A 20,307-nucleotide genomic window follows, 5' to 3' on the forward strand; every position below is an offset into this window, starting at 1 on the left:
GTGTGGTGGGGTGCTTTTATGTTTAAAATCGTTATATATACAGGTTAGACTGTGATTTTAAAAACAAATGTTGATATCTTTTTATAATATTTAGAAAAAAAATTGGTGCGGGAAATGGACATGATTACATTTCCGGATGCGGGAAGCGGGAATATAAAAAAAAATAAAAAAAATCTGTTTTGAAAAAAAAGGTGCGGGCGGGTCTGTCGAACAAAGAATCAAATTGGTGTGGCCTAAGGTTATCTATGCCTGAGGTAGAAAACCTTAGTATTTCAAAAATTCAAAATTTTGTAAACAGTTAATTTATAAATATAACAATATCAATGATAATTCATGCCAGCACATAAAATGCTGACTACTGGGCTAAATAAGACTTACATATACACCATACATTACATCGGATGCTGGATCAAATGGAGTAATGTCACTTGTTTGTCTTACATAGAAGTTAGATCCCGCTCCTTTAATAACATTGTCCATATCAACAGTCATATAGTTGTTTCGGTCCTTTCGAGCCATTTCATGCCAAGAACCAATGGCATGTAGCATTTCATGAATAATTGTTCCTTGCTGTAAAAGTAACACTATAACTTGAAATATCATAGAAAATAGGAACATTATAGTATTCATAGTGTCAGGGTCTATTTGTTAATTTGTATTTTTATACTGAAATGCAATCAGTTATCTTACGAGTGTACTTAGGTGAGGTTTTGGAATTTGTGTCAAATGTTTGAACTCCTTGGTGTTTATTCATACAATACAAAGTAAAATATTTTGCCCCATAACACCTATTATTGTTTTCATATAAGTGGTTTTTTTTTCTCGTGAATGGTCATTTACCAAAACTTTAGACGATTCTTGATTTTCTTTCTTTTGTTTTGAGACCCAAATGATACCAATGCAAATATAAGGTAAAAGTTTGAGTCAGCCTTTTCCCGCCATATTTTAAATCTCAAATATCTGGAAAAGAAGGTCCATAAACTAACAATATTTTTAGCTTATCTTTATCCGTATTTGATGCTCTACTAGCTTATAGTATCAATTTTAATTTCTTAATTTCTTAATTGTTACCTAACCTCACCCAAGTACATCCTTAATCACGAGAGTTATCGTTTTACCATGGACAACTAGGTCTAACAGACTTAACCTCTTCCGACTAGTACTTTCCATATTAGATATACGAAAGCACCTGGTGCTTTTAGTGTTATCTTTTGAATGGAGTTAGATATAGATGTTCATTTTTTTTCACTGTAAATAAATTCAATAAGCCGAATTAAAAAATGCGCCAACGTAAATTTTTAAAAGTCTATTGTTCAGTTATGGTTATTTTTTTTTAAATTAAAATCAATAACTGCAGGGATACCCCCCCCCCCCCCCCTCGCCCTAACAATTGAACACAGACCTTACAAAATCAAAATTCAAGTTGTATTTTTGTTCTTCGTGGAATTCAATAAAATCTAAATTCTTCAAAGATAATATTCCCTTTTTCTATAAAACCTATTCATACCTTGCCTTTTTTTTAAAGAAATATTGAGTTTCATTTCAATTATTTCATTTGAACTGAATTTGTAAACTATATATAATGCTTTAAGGTAGCACAATACAAAGATTTTTTTCACTCCAAATCAGACAACTTTAAACTAATGTAATTCATTTCATCCTTTTTTATATTTTATAAATGAGGTACCAAAAGAAAGAAGAAAGATTAATCTTTCAAATTGTGATAATTTCATTATGACGTAATTATTACATATTTAATTATTATGTAATTAACTGCTATATTGTGATGTCTACACTTGAATGCATTTAGCTTCTTTGTTCTTTATAGCATCCCAAAATATTCTCAAGGTTCTTGTACAACACAGCTTGACCTCCAAAACTGTGTCTCAGATTTCCAAAAACATCAATAGAACAAATTTTATACCCAATTGAATTTGATGGTCTCTTATGAATTGATGTTGCAAACTTCATTGAAGATTTATGAGAGAATAAAATGCAATAGGAAAAATCTGAGACACTGTTTTGGAGGTCAAACTGTGTTGTGCAAGAATCTATGAAATATTTTGGGATGCAATGAATAACAAAGAAGCTAAATTCATTCAAGTATGGAAATCACAATATGGCAACTTATTACATAACAATTAATTATGTAATAATTATGTCATAATGAAATTATCACAATTTGAAAGATTAATCCTTCTTCTTTCTTTTGGTACCTTATTTATAAAATTTAAAGAAAGATAAGTGGAATTACTTCAATTTAAAGGTGTCTGATTGGGGATGAAAAATCTTTGTATTGTGCTACCTTAAAGAGGACATATTGTTATATTTGAATGTCCCTTGGCATCTTCTGTTTTCTCTAATATAAAGACAATTGTATTTGCTGATGTAAATCATATTATTTGAAATGAGAATAACAATGAAAATAATCGTTGTGCTAATTGTCAAAGAAACAAAAAACATAAATATCCAATACATACGTTTACACAGCTGTTAGCCAATCCTATTATTTGTGGACTTTTCGAAACTTTACCAACAAACGAAATGCATTTTCTACAAGTAGTAAGAAATCAAATGATTAAAAGTATGGGTGTGAATAAAAATCTGTATATAAAGCTATAACAGGCATTTCATAACGAGATATACTAGTGTAAACCATTGATTAGGTATCCTTGAGTTATCAAAATTAAATCATGGTTAACTGTGGTATAGTGCAGTGTTCTTGCAGTCCGTTTTAAATGGGAACGTTTAAACTGATGCCTCGTGTAGGACTATTTTCAACGATGATGTACGATAAAAAAAAACTAGCGACAACTATTCGTGGATATTTATAACTGTAAATCAAATGTTTGAATCTAATATATTATTGTTTACCAGTAGCAAAAATGTTTTCGTCTTTCATCCCAAATCAATTTGGGATAATATCATGGAATTTTACAAGTGAGAGGTTTCGCTAACTATAAAACGAGATTTAATCCACCATTTTCTACTTTAGAGATATGAAAGTTGTTGTTCATTCGTTTGATGTGTTTGAGCTTTTGATTTTGCCATTGGATTATGGACTTTCGGTTTTGAATTTCCTCGGCGTTCACTACTTTTTGTGATTTTTCTTTTTGGTAGAATTTTCCTATGTAGAATTTTGTTCAAAGAAAATTGTTACGATTTGACCACCGTTACAGCATTGCTATAACTATCAAGAATACCAGGCTTTATCTAGTTTCATGAATTGTTAGATCTTATGTAAGTCAGAAATAAATAATTAAAAGGATTTAACGTATTTAGCTTCCTGAAGAGACGAACACAATGTGGTCCTCTTTAAAAATTCTGTGGCTATTTTTATTCCATGTTAAAGCTAGCGGTCGTCCTATTTATAGCCTTACTGTGAAATAGTGTGCTTAAAGTAAATGAATTACGACAAAGTGAAAGGTTAAGACGCATGTACAACTAGTTCAACCCAACCACATGTTGTTCCTGTACAAAATCATACTTTCTGGCATCTGCTTTCTTCGGAATAAGTGTTACAGGATTAGGGTTATGGTGGTTGATGTAGTCTGTTATACTGTGCGGTATTGTTTTTGATTTTTGTTATCATTAGTGATAAGTTATTAGTATCTTTGACACATTAAATGATGTTCCTATATAAACTCACGCATGAGTAACGAATTCAACGTAGTGAATATGAGTATTAATGTCATATGGTATCCACTTTACACATGTTTTTTTATTAAACTCTGCTATTGCATCAATAATTCGTATTCTCTGTTTAACATCTGCAAATACAAAATTGTCTTCATAATTATATGTTTTATCTGGCTTTGCCAGAAGGAGAAAGAATAATGATACTATTGGGTTTTAGCTTTATCTATAAAGCAAATATGTCAAAGACGTTTTCTGAAATGATTATGTAAACAGTATTTTACTTGTGAAAAAAGTCAAACCAAATAAACATCGGCAAATAAGTGAAACTAATAAGGTATTAAAGGATAATGAATAAGATAAACTAAATATATAACTTTATCATATACTTAGACTAAATAACATATAAATTTTACCGTATGATAATAGCATTAAATTGACGTAAATTCCATATTTTTCGAATTGGTGCTTAGCGGGCTGATATGAAAAGTTTATCACATGCTTCGATTGTTATCACATGCCTTTCCGTAACGTTATCACATGGCATTCCGGTAATACTCGGTCAATTCCGGAAAATACACCTCAATGCTACGTTTTCAGTGAAAAACATTACAAAGTGTGTACAAAACAATTATTTGAATACTGGAAAGTATATTGTTTAAAATAATTAAAAAATTAAAATTAAAAAAACCGAACAAATTATTTAATAAATGCATTTTTTAAGTTTTTCTGAAACATAATTTAGAAAGTTTCTTTAAAAAGTTGACTTTTCCAAACAATGATCATTATGTATATTGTTGAATTATTTTTTTGTCGATTCGTCCATATTAAAATGTGGTTTTTTTTTTCTCTCTCTGTTGAGGCATATGATAGAAAAATTTCATATTGAAAGTATCAAATTTTGGGTCCGACGGCCGTGAACTTTTTTATTCTTTAAACTTCGGGAACCACGTAAAAGGATCAATATATGAATCTGTTATTTTTCTCTACTGTTGAAGCATATGATAAAAAGATCATAACATGTCATTTTTGATATCGCATGTATTATCAGTCCTCGGTCAATATCAGCCCTCGAGCCATGCGGCTCTTGGGCTGATATTGAACCTAGGGCTGATAATACATGCGATATGAAAAATGCCATGTAATAATCTGATAATATTCATTGATAAAGGTGTCCTCGAAAATTGCGAGGCCATATTCTAGTGTCGAATATTAGAATTATCAAACATGATGAAAGTAACAATGAGATATATCAGAGTATTGTGTTTAAAATAAAATAAAATTTAAAGAAACCAAATAGATAAAAGAATTTAAAGAATAAAAAAAAAAGATAGCCAAACAAACAAAACTAATTAGATATAAAGAATAATTATAAATTAGATAAATAAAGAAATCTGAATTGTATAAATTGATAAAGATGTCATCGAGATAGTACTGTAAGGGTCTTTCCGATTGTCGAATGATCAATTTGATTCGAAACCTTAAATTTACACATCCCTGCTTCATAGTGACAAATTTGCAAAATATAAGAACAGTTTAACGACGTTTTAAAACTTATTTGGGAAAAAAGTACCAAGCGTACCAGAAGAATTCGATTTGACTCAAAATTAAACGGTACTGATTTCATCTAAATGTTACCTTTGTGTCATCTCTTATGAATGCATTACAAGCCACGCTCACAAAAACGTTACACTAGGGTATTTGACACAATCAATGAATTTACAAATTACACCATGAAAACGAAATTGTAATATTTAAGACACAATCGATAAATTTACATTAACAGCCCGAAGCACGAATATGGAACCGTAAACTTCTTGGTTAACATGGCCTTGGTTTTGCGTCTTTGTCATCGAATTACAGTTTTTATTGTCATTATAAAAAAATATTTGTAAGGTACTCCGATAAGTTTTAAATGTTAATCTGTGTCGGGTCAAAGACTTGTAATTCCATAAATTCGATTTTAATGCAAACAATGTATAGATTTAAAAGGGGACGAAACCTTTAACGGTAGAAAAATCAATAGAAAAAATAAAAAAAAAATATATAATTTCTAATGAACTAATAAACTCAAAATCGTTAACTTTTTTCTCCAACTTTTTCATTTTCCCGATTTTTCGCAGAAATCTATTTCTTTTTCGTTTTCGGTCTATTTTGTCAGGAGACTTTGAGTAACAAAGAACCAACATCGTTGTGCTATATCCGTTTTTTTTAACATTGTAATTTGTTATATTTAAGAAAAAATGTAATTGATACGGACTTCGTATCTTGTCACAGGTAACGCATGTCTCCTATTAAATTATTTAACTGATAATCATGTTTACACCATGTATTTAAATTATGCAAGCATTAATTTCCAGATTTAACAGTGGACACTTCATTTGAATTAATGTTTGAAAACGAGACTTGTTGACTGAGTTTGGTAGAAGACCAAAAGCTATACAAAATGTCTTTTTTTATCTATTTGTTTCATTTGGTAACTAATAATACATGTATGTATGTTTATGATAAAATATAATAAAATGTACAGTTTAAGTCTTAAATAAGAATCAACTTACTAAACGCTGCATTAATCTCATAAGGAACAATTCCATTCGGCCAAAAACTAAAAGTCCGGAAAAAATTTCTCTTAGATGAAGCCTTAAAAGAAACGAATATATACTAACATTAAAATAATAAGAACTATGAGCACGGTAATCTGTTTTGTTTACCGGTTCCCTTTAAGTCATGTGTTAATTTCATTTACATTCATTACGAGATGAAGAAGTAATGGCGAGAAACAATTTCAATGCCGGTATCTATTTTGAAATGTTTGAGTTTATGCATATCTTAATTACATAACATTTGGAAATTTTATGTATTTGCAATTTTTATCTTTTTCTTTGTTGACATATTTGTTTTTTTATAGTGATTTAGGTCATTACAAAATATTGACTGTTATACCCCTAATTTTACATTGTTACCTAGTATGTGTGTTTGTTTTATTCACACATTGTTGTAATTATATCTGAATTTGATCTTCTAGCACATAGGTGAGAGGTTTAGCTCGCTATAAAGCAAATTATGAATTATCTAAACAAGCTTTAAAAGCAATTATTTTTTTATACTCTTGGGATGCTCGATACGCTTTTTTTTCGGAACTAGACGACAATGATTTATTTTTTATTTCATATTGCCATAAATTTTTGTCATTGGCGGTTAGAAGATGCTGACAGCAATTGCAATATGTTTCGCCTACTCACATGAACAAACTATGAACTGACGGTGTGTGCTGACTACATGACGGCAATGAAAATCGTTTTGTCGGAATTTCCTATTCTAGTTCTGTTTTAAGTTGACCTAAGATTCATTCAACTGTGTTCGATGTATATATGTATACTAGATAACAAAGAAAAACGATACAAGGCAATGCATGTTCCATATTTGACGAAATTGTATACAATACACCAAGGTGAATAATTTCCCTATCGGCCTAATTTTTACAGAATGTTATTTGCTCATTAAACCCATTGATTTAAGGCAAAAAGTAAGGTTTTTTTTTAGTAAATTTTTGTAAATTCAAAATTCGTTTTTCACCCAAAAATTCAAAACTTAACACTTTTAAACTTAAAAAATGTCTGCTTGAAATGTTGAATGCCTTTGTCGATATTGGAATACTTAATTCTCTTCTTCGAAATGAAGTTTCGATTCTTGTCATCATTTTCTATAATACCTCGGTATTTTCTAACTTTCCAATTTGGTCAAATTCTTTTAATCATATGCATTTGCTTTGTAAATGAATGTTTTTCGTTGCAGTTTTCTTATATTTGCTATATTTCATAATAAATCGTAGTTCAAACTTGTGTATCGTTTCCTTTGTTGACTAGGATATAAACATTTACGAAATCAAATTGGAAAGGAAGGTGAGGATTCAATTCTTTTGGACCCATTATGAAACGGTCTCTGCATGTTAAAAAATTCTTGAACATCTCTTTGATATAGCCTAATACGAAGCTGAGATTCCGTCCTTATCTTTCATACTGTATTTTCCAGAGTCAGCCCAAATGTTTTTTCCGTCATCATATATTAAATATTGTTCTTTTATATTCATATCACTAGACATTACTTGAATAAATCTTTAAAATCTCAAAATCTTTAAAGAAAACCACTCACAGAAGGAGGGGCCGGATGGTAGTCTAAGTTGTCTGCAATGGCATTCGTTTTATCTTTGATATGACGTCCAATGGGCTAAAACAGAATAAAAATGTCATCAATATGGTTATGGTTATAAAGGAAAAACGCAGACATGCAAAAATATCATTATGTTGTTACTGTGCTATTGAATCACTTTAGTCATTGTTATCCTTTTATAGCAAAACTAATTTGAAGGTGACTTCTATAATAACGTGTAAACCCACTACTAATCTTTCATATCAATTTAAATGTAACATGTGATTCTGCCAAAGAGAATGCAGTGTATATAAAGTGCGAATCCAGTCAGTTCATTTTCACTGTTGTATGCGAGTATGTTCATTGTAGGATAAAGGATCATCGGAAAACTTTATTTGTTTACGTTTTGAAAATACCAAAATAATTGATTTGAAACTAAATTTTAACATATTTTCATTATGATGTGCCTTTTTAATATAACATAACAGTATTAAAGTTCAAGTATGTGTTATAAAAGCAACATAACACAGAATATCAGTTATTAAAAGCGATCCATTTTCACTATAGATGCGATGAATTATCACTGTATGGCATTCATTTCTGATGTAGAATTTTCGAAAATGCGATGAATTTTTGTTGTAGATTAATGTTATAATTAGACTTGCAACAAATGAAAAAACTTATTTGATTACTTTGATATTTATATCCATTTATAACTTGTATATGTCTATAGAAACTGGCTGGCCATTTATACGTTTTTCCACAGTATTGACATGTGTGAACTGTAATCTGAAATGTTTCCCCGCAATGTTTTTTTTTCCGGATCGTATATTGCTATGATGTCGTTATTGTCTGCGTCGTCCGAAGATCCATTTGGTTTCCGGACAACTTTAATTTAAGTGAATGGATCTATATAAATTTTAATGAAGGTTCAATACCACAAAAGGGAGGTTGGGATAATGTTGGGGATGATGGTGAAGACCCCTCCTTAACTTTAGTTTTTTTTTCTGAGTCATCTTCACTTGCCTCACCTATTGTTGAGCCCGCAAATGCTTCAACATCCATATTCTGAAGGAAAGATAGCTTTTAGCTCGATTGTTGCTTGCATGTTCTTTACTGTATAAAATGAAACGACAATGTGACATATAATTATCAAAAGTCATTAAAGCTTGAAATGCAAGTCAAGTTGTGTAGGGCACACTTTATTTGTCAAAAACGTATACTGATGGGGTTGCATTGGAACATGATGTACGTGTTGTAGATCACACTTGATACTACCGCAGAGGTCGAACCCTGAACAGTTCGGGGTAAGCATGTACACAACATTCAAGCTAGACTTCGTTTTTGATGAAATAAAAAAAATGTTGAATTTCCGACCCTTTGGGCCTCAATGTGGACCATTTCGATAACTTGGCTCAAAACACCAAAATCCCAAATTTAAAAACACGGTAAGATTCAGCATTCAAACGTACCCCAAATATTCAACTATTGTTGAAATCCAAAAGAATTTATTTCTTGACAGTTTGAACCCCACAAACTTGTTAAATGGGCCAAAAATTGAAAAAATAATAATAAACACAATCATGTATGGATTCAGCCTACCAAAGAACCTCAAATTTTATTTTGGACCCTGTGGGCCAATTTAAAACCGGACCTAAAACCAAAAATCTTACTTCAAAACCTCATTAAAATTGGTCAAGAAGTGATTTATAAAAAAATATTAGAAAGTATTGTTGTTTTTATACCATTCTATTTCGATAGACATGCGAGATGTACGTATTCAGGGATGAAGTTTCAATGAATTGGATAAATATAACTACATTTAAATAAAGAATCTGATGAATTATAAAAAAATCTATGACTTGCTTCTTCTGATTGGTTAATAGACCCATACTCGAAATTCAATGATAACATTTGTTTGCACATGCGTATGACTACTGCAAAAACATGAATTTTATCAAATTGGCATGCATTTGAAAATATTTTGCACTGATCTAAAAACACTTTCAACTCTGAAATGATCCACGCTATTCTACGTTATACAACATTAATATTTGTGTTGTAATGAATATTTTTTTGCAACTACATCTTTCCTGCTAGTTTTTAATCACCTGCACGATTTGTTCGTAAAACGTCCTAAATATTCACCTATTTCGGTATATATTTCACGTATGGATGGCTCTCGGTGCGATAAAAACCCGTTCCCATCTTTTACTTTGTATAACATGTATTATTTATCACTAAATATAATACATGTGAACAATTTTCTTCATTTTCTTCAAAAATTATAATTTTTTTCGTCTGTTTACTTACCATTCTACATCAGAAATGCATGGCATATACAGTGAAAATGGTATTTTAGGATCCGCACTTTACATACACTGGAATGTATATCATCAGAAACCGCTTTTATATGTACAAAAAGGAATATTTTATCGATGCAATGTTCAATGTAAATATTTCGTATATATTGCGTCCAAAGTGGGGACCGCTAAAACCCAAAAACTTGAAATCCTAAGACGTTTAAGTAAATATTAGTAAATGAAATTGAAATCGACAGCAGTATTGGGACGATTTACACGTTTGATACCAATTCAACTTCCATGTGTTTAAGTAATAACTTTCCTCTGGTACGTGAACGACCAAATGTTTAAATGATAAAAAAAAACGTTTATGAGCATCATAACTCAGAGTATGTACAATACATATATATCAAGTCATCATCATCAAACAATTTTAAAAACTTTAATATTTTAAGTATATTCACAAATTTTATAAATTACTGATAATACCCCACTATCACCATTGAATCTAACAACTTCATTTCAAAGAAGATACACAAAAGACCAAGAGGGCATTCAAAAACAATAATGAAAAAAAATGGTGTTTTAAATTTAAAATGAACATACTTTTACATTATATTATTTATGTTGCACATGTTACAGTTAAAGGTTGCGAGGACTTCTTTGCTATTTTTGGTGATAAATTGGCATTCCTCCGTGGAGGTTTTTCAACAATTTGAATAAATAATTTTCAAGAATCTATATAAAAAAGGGACGAAAGATACCAGAGCAAGAGTCAAACTCATTGATAGAAAATAAACTGACAACGTCATGGCTGAAAATAAAAAGATAAAACAGACAAAAAATAGTACAGAAGACACAACATAGAAAACTAAAAACCAAGCAACACGAACCCCACCTAAAACTTGGAGTGATCTCAGGTGCTCCGGAAGGGTAAGAATAGCATGCTCCACATGTGGCACCCGTGGTGTTGCTTATGTTATTACAAATCCGGTACAATAGTCCAATTCGGTAGGTCACACTCGTGAAAAGGGAAAGATATTGTAGTTACGACATAAGGAACATATTCGATAGTTTACACTTATATAGTATTACTAGATTTCTCATTTGAATTAATTTACACTTGATTATGTCGTGGCTTTTCACATTTTATGGATGTTTATAAAGGCCGTGTGCTTAGCTATCTTAATATAATAATATAAAATAAAAATTGTTGAAGGCCATACGGTGACCTATAGTTGTTAATGTCTGTGTCATTTTGTCTCTTGTGGACAGTTGTCTCATCGTCAATTATACCACATCTTCTTTTTTCTATTGAACAGTTGCCTTTCTGTATCATATAACATCTCCTTATTTTCATATAAATTTTGCTTAAAGTATTTAAAAATGTTTAAGAGTTCATCTTTTCTAATGTTTTAACAACGAGATGAACAGATGATGAAAAAAGGGTATGTAAAAGTATCAGTTTGTAAATACACATTGTGTATCTTCAAAGAATATGAATCATAATCTTCAGATTAGAAGGCAAAGAAAAGGGGATTGTGAAATACAATCAAATAGAGTCTATGGTCAACGCATACATTTTCAAATGATAAAATGAGGGTTACTTTAAAACTGAATACATATATTCTCTATGAAATAAATTGTACCTGGTATACTTTTCCGTGGTCATCAATACTCATTCCATTGAATAAAAACGCCAAATCCGAATCAGGGTCAAGATCCTGTGAAAAAAATAAAACAAAATTAATGTTTTCAAGAGGAAATCGATCTTTAAGTATTGTTTTGCTGTGTCGACATGTTCTAATGTCTGAGAACCTTTTTTGAGAATGGTTGAACCTTGGTTTGTTACGATCTGAGTCAAAATAAAAAAATAAACATGAAAATTTTTGACCCAGACTCTTGCCGGGAGTTTACTAGTACATCTAAAAAAATATAAAAGATCAATATCAGACAAAAGCCATATTTTATTACGTTTTAAATGATTTCTAAAAAAAATATCTCTATATAATGACGCGCTGAATGTTATGGCAATTCTACACTTTTAGATCCAATGTGTTTTTAGATTATTTTGGTTTATAAGATTACTGTCTCAAGAACGTACTCCGTTATTGATCTTTATTTTCTTAAAAATGCATCTATATTAATTTGATATAGGAAGATGTGGTGTGAGTGCCAATGAGACAAATCTCCATCCAAATAACAATTTAAAAAAATTAAACCATTATAGGTCAATGTACGTCATTCAACACTGAACCTTGGCTCACACCGAACAACAAGCTATAAAGGGCCCCAAAATTACTAGTGTAAAACCACTCAAACGGGAAAACCAACGGTCTAATTTGTTTGAGTCTACAATCATTGCATAGATACCTGAACATTAGACAACAAGCCCTTTCGTATGATAATAAATTCCTTGAGTTGCTATTTATTTTGTTACTTTAATTTGTCACTCCGAAATCGATTTACGATATTTTTAGTTACTCGTGCTAAAATCCAATGATGAATTATTCACATATTATGGTTAACTTTATGATTTTGCATGCGACTGTCATACAATTGAAAGCGTGAGCTATCTATAAAAACCACACATTTCTACATAAGGATATAAATGTACTAAGCCAGGAATATGCTTTATTTTCGTTATATATATTTGAACTTTTAATTTTGCAATTTGTCCAGTTACTTTGAATTTTCCAAATTTGATTTTTTCTTGAAGTTCGGTATGTTTATTATTTTACTTTTGGTAAGATGCGTTGTAAAGTTGTTTGAAAGAAATGACTTCACCACTAATCGGATGTATACTTTTAAGCGTTCTTTTTCATCGAGTTGGCAAACATCGCTGTTTGATGTTATTATAAGAATTTACATGTTTATTTAATTATATTGCAAGATTCGCTTTTTACTTTGATATCTTAGAATCTATTTAAGGTTCTTCATTTCGCTTCGTAGTGGCTTAACATTCCCCATTTCCTTTCTCAATTTTAATGCCATAAGAATATTATGGACATCTTATATTCCAATATTAATGTCATTACTTAAATCATCGTTTTGTTATTAGATTTTATTAAATGAGATTCTGTTACAAATTGAAAAAAAAACGTTAAAATTGGCCACTCATCATCAGAGGAATTTTTCTATTACAGTGAGTTGACTATGGGTGTTACTGTAAAACTTTACCTATAGCTCAACCTGTTTTTAAAATTGACAATACAATAGGGACATTTAAATTGACCAGTTGGTATTGTTAGATTAAAATCTTCCTTAATTCTACCTGTATTTTTTTATTTACCAGTTCCAACCTTACAGCATGCTTTTTTCATGAATTTTTTCTTTACCTAGGATTTTTCTATTCAAAAATTGATAGGGAAATAAATAGTTTTGGTTTACATTGTTTTAAATCCCTGATATATATGATTTATCTAATTTTGACCTAAATTTCTAAATCAGTAATAGATTCAATTAACTACGTGTTTTAATATGTTTAATTTAAACTGTTTTACATGCTAAATCTTTCTTTAAAATTCTAACCCTTATACTTAGTATGGTCCAGCTGCCAGTGAAACAAGAAATAACTGTTCAGGTGTTTACAGTTAAATTTTATGATGTATATTTTGTTCATTTCTTCACATGACCCTTCAAGATTTCCATTTAGGATTATTATTTGCAATGTTTGAAATCTATTGGCATCATTGTGCATACAATATTGGATTTATTTTATTTGAATTCACTTCTCAGACTTTTTATAGTAATTTTGCTTCTTAAAATGAGATTTGTTTTTTTTTCAAGAATTTATTGCCATGAAGGTATCAAGGAGGAAATAATTCATTCGAAATAACTTTGGAGTATACCTTGCAGTGTTTTTTCTTTGAAATCTACTATTATGTTAGTACGACTTTAGTGCATAAAATGCTGTGTTCACACAAGGAAATTCAATTTTCATAAGATGGGATTTAGTTATGTTTCAAATTTCAAAACTGGAATTCAAGTAGGAGATATAGTGTGAGTTCATCCAACATGTTTCTGTGGCTTTAAATGTGATTTTAAAAACATTCATTTTTTATTTTGGGATCTATTACAAACTTAAGATAATTCACCTTTTTAATGGGATCTTGGAAATGAAATAAAAGTTGAATTAATGCAGTGGATATAGTCTAAATCTAGTGAAAAAGTGAAAAAGGAAAGTGAAATATTCTAAAATAGTCCTAACGTGAGGATATGTTTTAAGTGAATGTGAAATTATAAAATTCTGGATCAAATATTGTTTAATTTAGAAATTTATCATAGGAAATGAAATAAAAATGTATACCTTTGGATATAGTAAAATCAAGTGAAATAGCAAAAAAATATGAATAATATTTAACAAAATATTTGTAAAGTGAGGATAACTATTTGAAATATAGTAATTGAAATGGGAAAAAATTACAAGATTCTGAATTATGTAAAGATTCTGCACCTTTTTAATTTGGATGTATATCATGGGGAGTTAATCAGAATATATACTATGGATTTAGAAAAAAATCTAGTGGCGTAGTGAAAAATGAATAACATTGGGATTTTTTTTAAATCTTTGGAACTGTGGATGAGATGTCAAATATCAGTGTCAATAAATAAATAGAATTGTTTATTAAACCTATGATTTTGATATTTCAATATGCAAAAACAATTTGAACAAGGAACATGTCAATAAGTATTCATCAAATTATGGAAATAATAAATTCATTAAGATTTCCATAATTCCACAAGAGCAAAAGCAAATTATATTGAGTTATCTCCCATTAGAAAAGGCCAGAGAAAGATAAAAAAGAAGTTTTTTTCAACAATACAAATGAAATAATGTAGCGATTAAAGTGAGTGAAATATTACGACTGGAGTATTCAGGGTATTAAACACTGCTAGTATCTGGCTATGAAAACATTAATATGAAGTGTAGTGCATTTTAGGCCATGCAATTTTAAAAACACTGCAAGAAAATTACATATACACATTCTTGTTTGGCTTGATCACTCCTAATATTTTAAATGACAGTTAGTTAAAAATATTTCTATTTCCTTCTGAATATTGTTTCTTTGGCAATTGTATCACCAATTACTTCTAGGAATACACTCATTTCAATAATAAAAAGATTGTAATTGCAATGTTTATTTGCTTTACTTGTTTAAGGATTCTCAAACGAAAACATGGAAAGTGATTTTCTTTTAAAATCACACAGAAAAATTTATCAAAACTTTTACTGATTTAGAAATTTAGGAAAAATATAGATAAATCATATATATTGAGGATTTAAAACAATGAAAACCAAAACTTTTTTCTTCCCTATCAAAAAGAAAAATCTTAGGTAAAGAAACAATTCATGAAAAAAGCATGCTGTAAGGTTGGAACTGGTAAATAAAAAACTACAGGTAGAATCAAGGTAGATTTAAATCTAACAATACCAACTGGTCAATTTAAAAGTTCCTATTGTATTGTCAATTTTAATAGTTCGTAGTTTAAGGTTGAGCTATAGGTAAAGTTTTACAGTAACACCCATAGTCAACTCACTGTAACTCTACTTGAAATAAGACAACTCTTTTTAAATAACATGTATATTATATATCGAAAGTATGACGAATATATGACGAAGTAATAATCTTTCAATTTTAAAACCTTTGATAGAATTCAGTTCAATCTCCTACTTTAGATTAAATTGAGGATAACTACTAGAAGTTAGCAAAATCCTTTAAATTTACTTCCCGCTATATTGATGATGTTCTCTCACTTTCATTTTTTGCCATGGCGTTGTCAGTTTATTTTCGATATATGAGTTTATCTGTTTTTTTGTATCTTTCGCCCTCTTTTTAACTACTTATTTCGTTTCCAAGAATAATAGATTTAAAAACATACCGTTGGTTTATCAAATTTGTACCCCTCATCGAGACCCTTTGCCTCCGTGTTTTGTTCCTCGTCAAGTGTCCGTAAGTTTTCCGTAAGTTGTGGGTTGCCTTGAAAGGCCTTATCATTGCTGATATAGCTTTCGTCTTTATCCTGTAATTGCCTGTGTTGACTTATCTGAAATAATCGTATCATACAATGCAATGTCATATATTTAATCAAGGTCACACTTATCAAAGTATAAATTCAATTAAAGATTGAGTAAAAAGCTTTATACACAGAAAAAAAATACCAAAGTACTGTACGATGAACGGGTTTTTCTTCTATTCTTCAAAACATCTGTAAGACATTTTTTTACTAAGTATACGGGAAATATATAAGCAATAATTGAAAATAAGACATAAAATTAGTTGTTTGAATTGACGTAAAACAGGATTCCACGGATTTTGATGGTGGAACATTAAATCATAATGATAGCCTTATATAACGTCTTTTTCGTATTACTAAAATAATGAGATTTCGTATTACTTTTATCGAGACAACTCCCTTGAATAACATATAGACAATAATGAACGTTTAGTTCAGGTCTTATATATACTATCATAGCATACGTTTCTATCAGTCACAGTAGCCTTTGAGCAATACAATAGTTTTAAAAGTATGCATCAAATTAAAGAGATAACGAAATTGGGATTAATATATAAAGGAAAGTATTATTTCCTGCATGTATGACGTTAACTCGCTAATATATTTTATAGATAACCACACTATTTCACGAGACAAACTAGCTTCAATTCTGAAGGCGCGTAATATGTGATAAATGTAATAAAATATACCATAAGCTGCAACATTCTCGTATCAGCCACCAATTTTCCCTATGAGATACAAATGATGAAGCTCCGGGTCGGATCTAGGGTGTTTAATAGGGCCATAAAAGTGAACAAATACCACAGAGTGTAGATATACTTTACACATTTTGGAAAAATAAATGATCAAAATGATATCTCTTTCGATCAATGAGGGACGTGCACCCTCAATTCCCACTTGAACCCTCAACTGAGCTAGTTTATCTATGGAGATATTGAGCGGAGCTATTGACTATCTTTAATTTAATCTTTAAACACATATAAGCATGCAAAATCTACACTTTTAGGCAAATTATAATCTAATTTGATAAATGCATCAGTTAATTTTAAACCCGATCAAGATAGTTTGAATGTTAATCCTTGCTATTAATAGACCCCCCATTATTATTATTATCTAGTTTGAGAATGTTTTACAAACTTACCTCACGTAATTGTCTTCCATAAATGTTATCCAGTTCATTAATGGTTTTTGCTACTTCTTCTATATGAAAAAAAAAGAAAGAATGAACGCATTTCCTAAATAAAGGTTATTCAATTCATAAATACTTCCTTCTGATTTTTTTGTAGAATTAACCGGAAAAAAAAAACGATTCCCCTTCTTCCCAAAACAATTTACTAGATACACAAAAAGATATAAAAATAATGATTAAAAAGAAAATATATAATAAACACCACAAAAATATTTAAAAAAAAAATAAACATGAGCAATCTAAATATACAAAAGTCGTTCAAACTTTTCAATAATTAATAGGTTGTTGAACAATGTAACAAGGAGAAGTAAAAATTGTCATCTGAAAAAAATTAACAAACTAAAACAAACGAAATAGTCTTGAAATTGTATGTTCTGAGAATGGCATAAGTCAATGTCATGTAATTACTTTTGATTTTAATGTTTTTGTTCAATAGTAATCCTTGTACAAAAGTTTTTATTTAGTTTAAAAATAAAAAGGGAACAGAACTCGGACAAAATTATGCAATATGAGCTAAGTGGTTTTGTTTTTCCTCTAAATTAGAGCTCCCTGAAGCAGAGCTCTTATTTCTTATAAGTGTTCGCGAATGTAGCAATGTTTGCCGATACTTTAATAGCATTTTGATTTAAATCATGCTTTCATCTTTAGTATTAAATTTTGAATATTTATATATGGTTTGACCTAGCATAAGTACAGTCCAACCTTTATGACTGGCATGCAAATACGGATATAAGTTTTATAAAATGTTCTGTGATAAATATAGGAAATCTTCATATCAAGGAATGTAAAAGCATATAGTGATTTATTGTCTAGATTTGTCCTCACTTTTGAAAAAAAAAGAGGGACGAAAGATATCAAAGGGACATTCATACTCATAAATCGAATATAAACTGACAACGCCATAGCTAAAAATGAAAAGGACAAACAGACAAACGGTAGTACACATGACACAACATAGAAAACTGTTTCGATTACCGTATCTATATATAGATGATTTTGTCGCGGGTGGGAAATTTCGTGATTAACCTTGAATAAGGTATACTATATACTTAATGGTTTTTATTTTGGAGGATTAAAAATTTCCATTAAAACATTTGCATGTACTACTTTAAATAGGCTGATTTTTTTGCGATTTTGTTCTATTCGCGAAAATAACGAAAATTTACAACCCGCGACAATAACCCGCTATACGGTATATCAGCTCTTTATCGTAAGTATAAGGTACACATTTTGAATATAGTTTTACTTCATTCATCATTAAATAAAACTTGTGTAAGAAAATGCAAACATGATGCTAACATTGGTACAGCTTAATGTTATTAGTTGTGTATTGCAAACCAGTGTTAGAAATGTCAACTATAAACTCCTGATTGTATTATTTTTTTCAAATATTGAATTTTAAGAAATAAATATCTTATATTGTCGACAAGCTGATATTCAACAATAGTTTATATATGGGAAATATTTAAATGTGTGCTGATGCACTTCACTTGGTTATACAATAGGTTTTTATTTCAGAATCTAAATGGAAGACGGCTTGGTGAGACCAGGAAAGGTCAATAGATACTTGAATGGATATAACAGTTGGCATGAAAAAATACCTTTAAAGTGTGAATGATTGAAGTCAGTAAGACAAAACTTGTATGTAACATGTTAAACAATTCAAACAAAAACCCAACGGCCAAATTTATGATATTGAACAACAAACAGCTTACACTATAGCAGACAACAATAATCCACAACCACTTCAAACTACAGGCTCCTGATATTGAAGATTCCTTCGAGAATGTATTTTAGTAGGTACAAATGTAATTGAAATATTTATATTTAATGTACATATCTGTGTGATCGCTTACCTTTCTTTATATGTATTGCTCCAATAAAAACTGCAAAATGAACCAGAAAAATAGCAAAATTGATGTACATTTTTAGTCAATCTAGTTGTTTCAACGACAAAAAAAAATAGCAATAACTTTTTAATGGACTTAAACTCTCTAAATACTGGAGTCTCAATGAATGTTGCTCAACATGAAACATCTTTCAATTGGTCCTCATAATTTAATGTAGAAAGGTTGGATATTATTGGGTACGAACTATTCACCAAAAACCAGATGAAGGAGGATCTTTAATGCATGAATCTATTTTCATCGATTTGACATTTTGGTGATAATACAGTGAAACCTTGGTAAACAGGAACCTGATAAAACCGAATTTCAGTTTAAACCGAACAATTGTTAAAGTCCCTCAAAATTTTCCCATCAATTAACACTAATCTAACCTGAAAAAAAACGAACCCTGTCAACACCGAATTTCGAACGCTTTTTGAAAGCTCGTTAGTAAATATGTATTTACAAATTACCTATCAAAATTATTTTGAATGATTAAATTAAAAAAACACATGATGACTGAGTATCCCCGAGTATATTTGAGGTAAAATTAACTGGTGAGTTGTTATTACAAACTAATGAGCATGCTTGTATTCATGTATTCAGTGATCAAAGAGTATTTGTGTAAAGACACGTTAAACTGGTCAGATGCTCCTATTGCCGAAAAGTGAAAAGAAGTAACTTTCCCTCCGATCAATTCAATGCACTTTACTGAAATATTTACAGCCACAGATGAATATTCAATAGCTAAACTGTTTAATCAAATAATATTTTCAGCCTTTTATTGGATTAACAAGTCGTGCAACACAATAATGTCAATGAAATTCGAATTATGTTAAAGGGATGCCGGATTCCGTTTAGATGCCCTATATATATAATTCAGATGCTCCTGCAGACTTCCGGTAGCTATATAACAACGATAAAGTCCGAGAATAGACTGGACTCTTGTTGTTTCATTCTTATCCTGTAGCGAAGTATCAATCAACGAGTTAGTTTAGTCAGAGAACTATGTGAACGGACAATTGAAAATGACGAACTCGATTCAAACTACGGACAGTGACTAGGAATCTGGATTAACGGATGAGAAAATATTTATGAAAAGCAAAATCGCTCCGCGTCGGACATC

The 20,307-nt window shown here is 30.1% G+C and overlaps 1 protein-coding gene across 2 annotated transcripts in view; it reads right to left on the minus strand.

The window, feature by feature from the left end:
• LOC139513017 (zinc metalloproteinase dpy-31-like) overlaps positions 1 to 19,322 on the minus strand; it is a 49,831-nt gene extending 30,509 nt beyond the window's left edge. Inside the window, exons 1-9 of one of the 2 annotated variants that reach the window (XM_071301078.1) lie at positions 19,152 to 19,322; positions 17,248 to 17,306; positions 15,972 to 16,136; positions 11,738 to 11,812; positions 7,789 to 7,863; positions 6,195 to 6,276; positions 3,650 to 3,770; positions 2,481 to 2,553; positions 379 to 570 (exon numbers count right to left, since the gene is read on the minus strand). In XM_071301078.1, the coding sequence (XP_071157179.1) occupies positions 379 to 570; positions 2,481 to 2,553; positions 3,650 to 3,770; positions 6,195 to 6,276; positions 7,789 to 7,863; positions 11,738 to 11,812; positions 15,972 to 16,136; positions 17,248 to 17,306; positions 19,152 to 19,221 (912 nt within the window). In that variant the 5' untranslated portion in view covers positions 19,222 to 19,322. The remainder of the gene's footprint in view (positions 1 to 378; positions 571 to 2,480; positions 2,554 to 3,649; positions 3,771 to 6,194; positions 6,277 to 7,788; positions 7,864 to 11,737; positions 11,813 to 15,971; positions 16,137 to 17,247; positions 17,307 to 19,151) is intronic. The other variant, XM_071301079.1, reaches the window with a different exon arrangement.
• Positions 19,323 to 20,307: the final 985 nt, after the last annotated feature.

Source organism: Mytilus edulis, chromosome 2 (genome assembly GCF_963676685.1).
Source record: "Mytilus edulis chromosome 2, xbMytEdul2.2, whole genome shotgun sequence".
Taxonomy (NCBI): domain Eukaryota; kingdom Metazoa; phylum Mollusca; class Bivalvia; order Mytilida; family Mytilidae; genus Mytilus; species Mytilus edulis.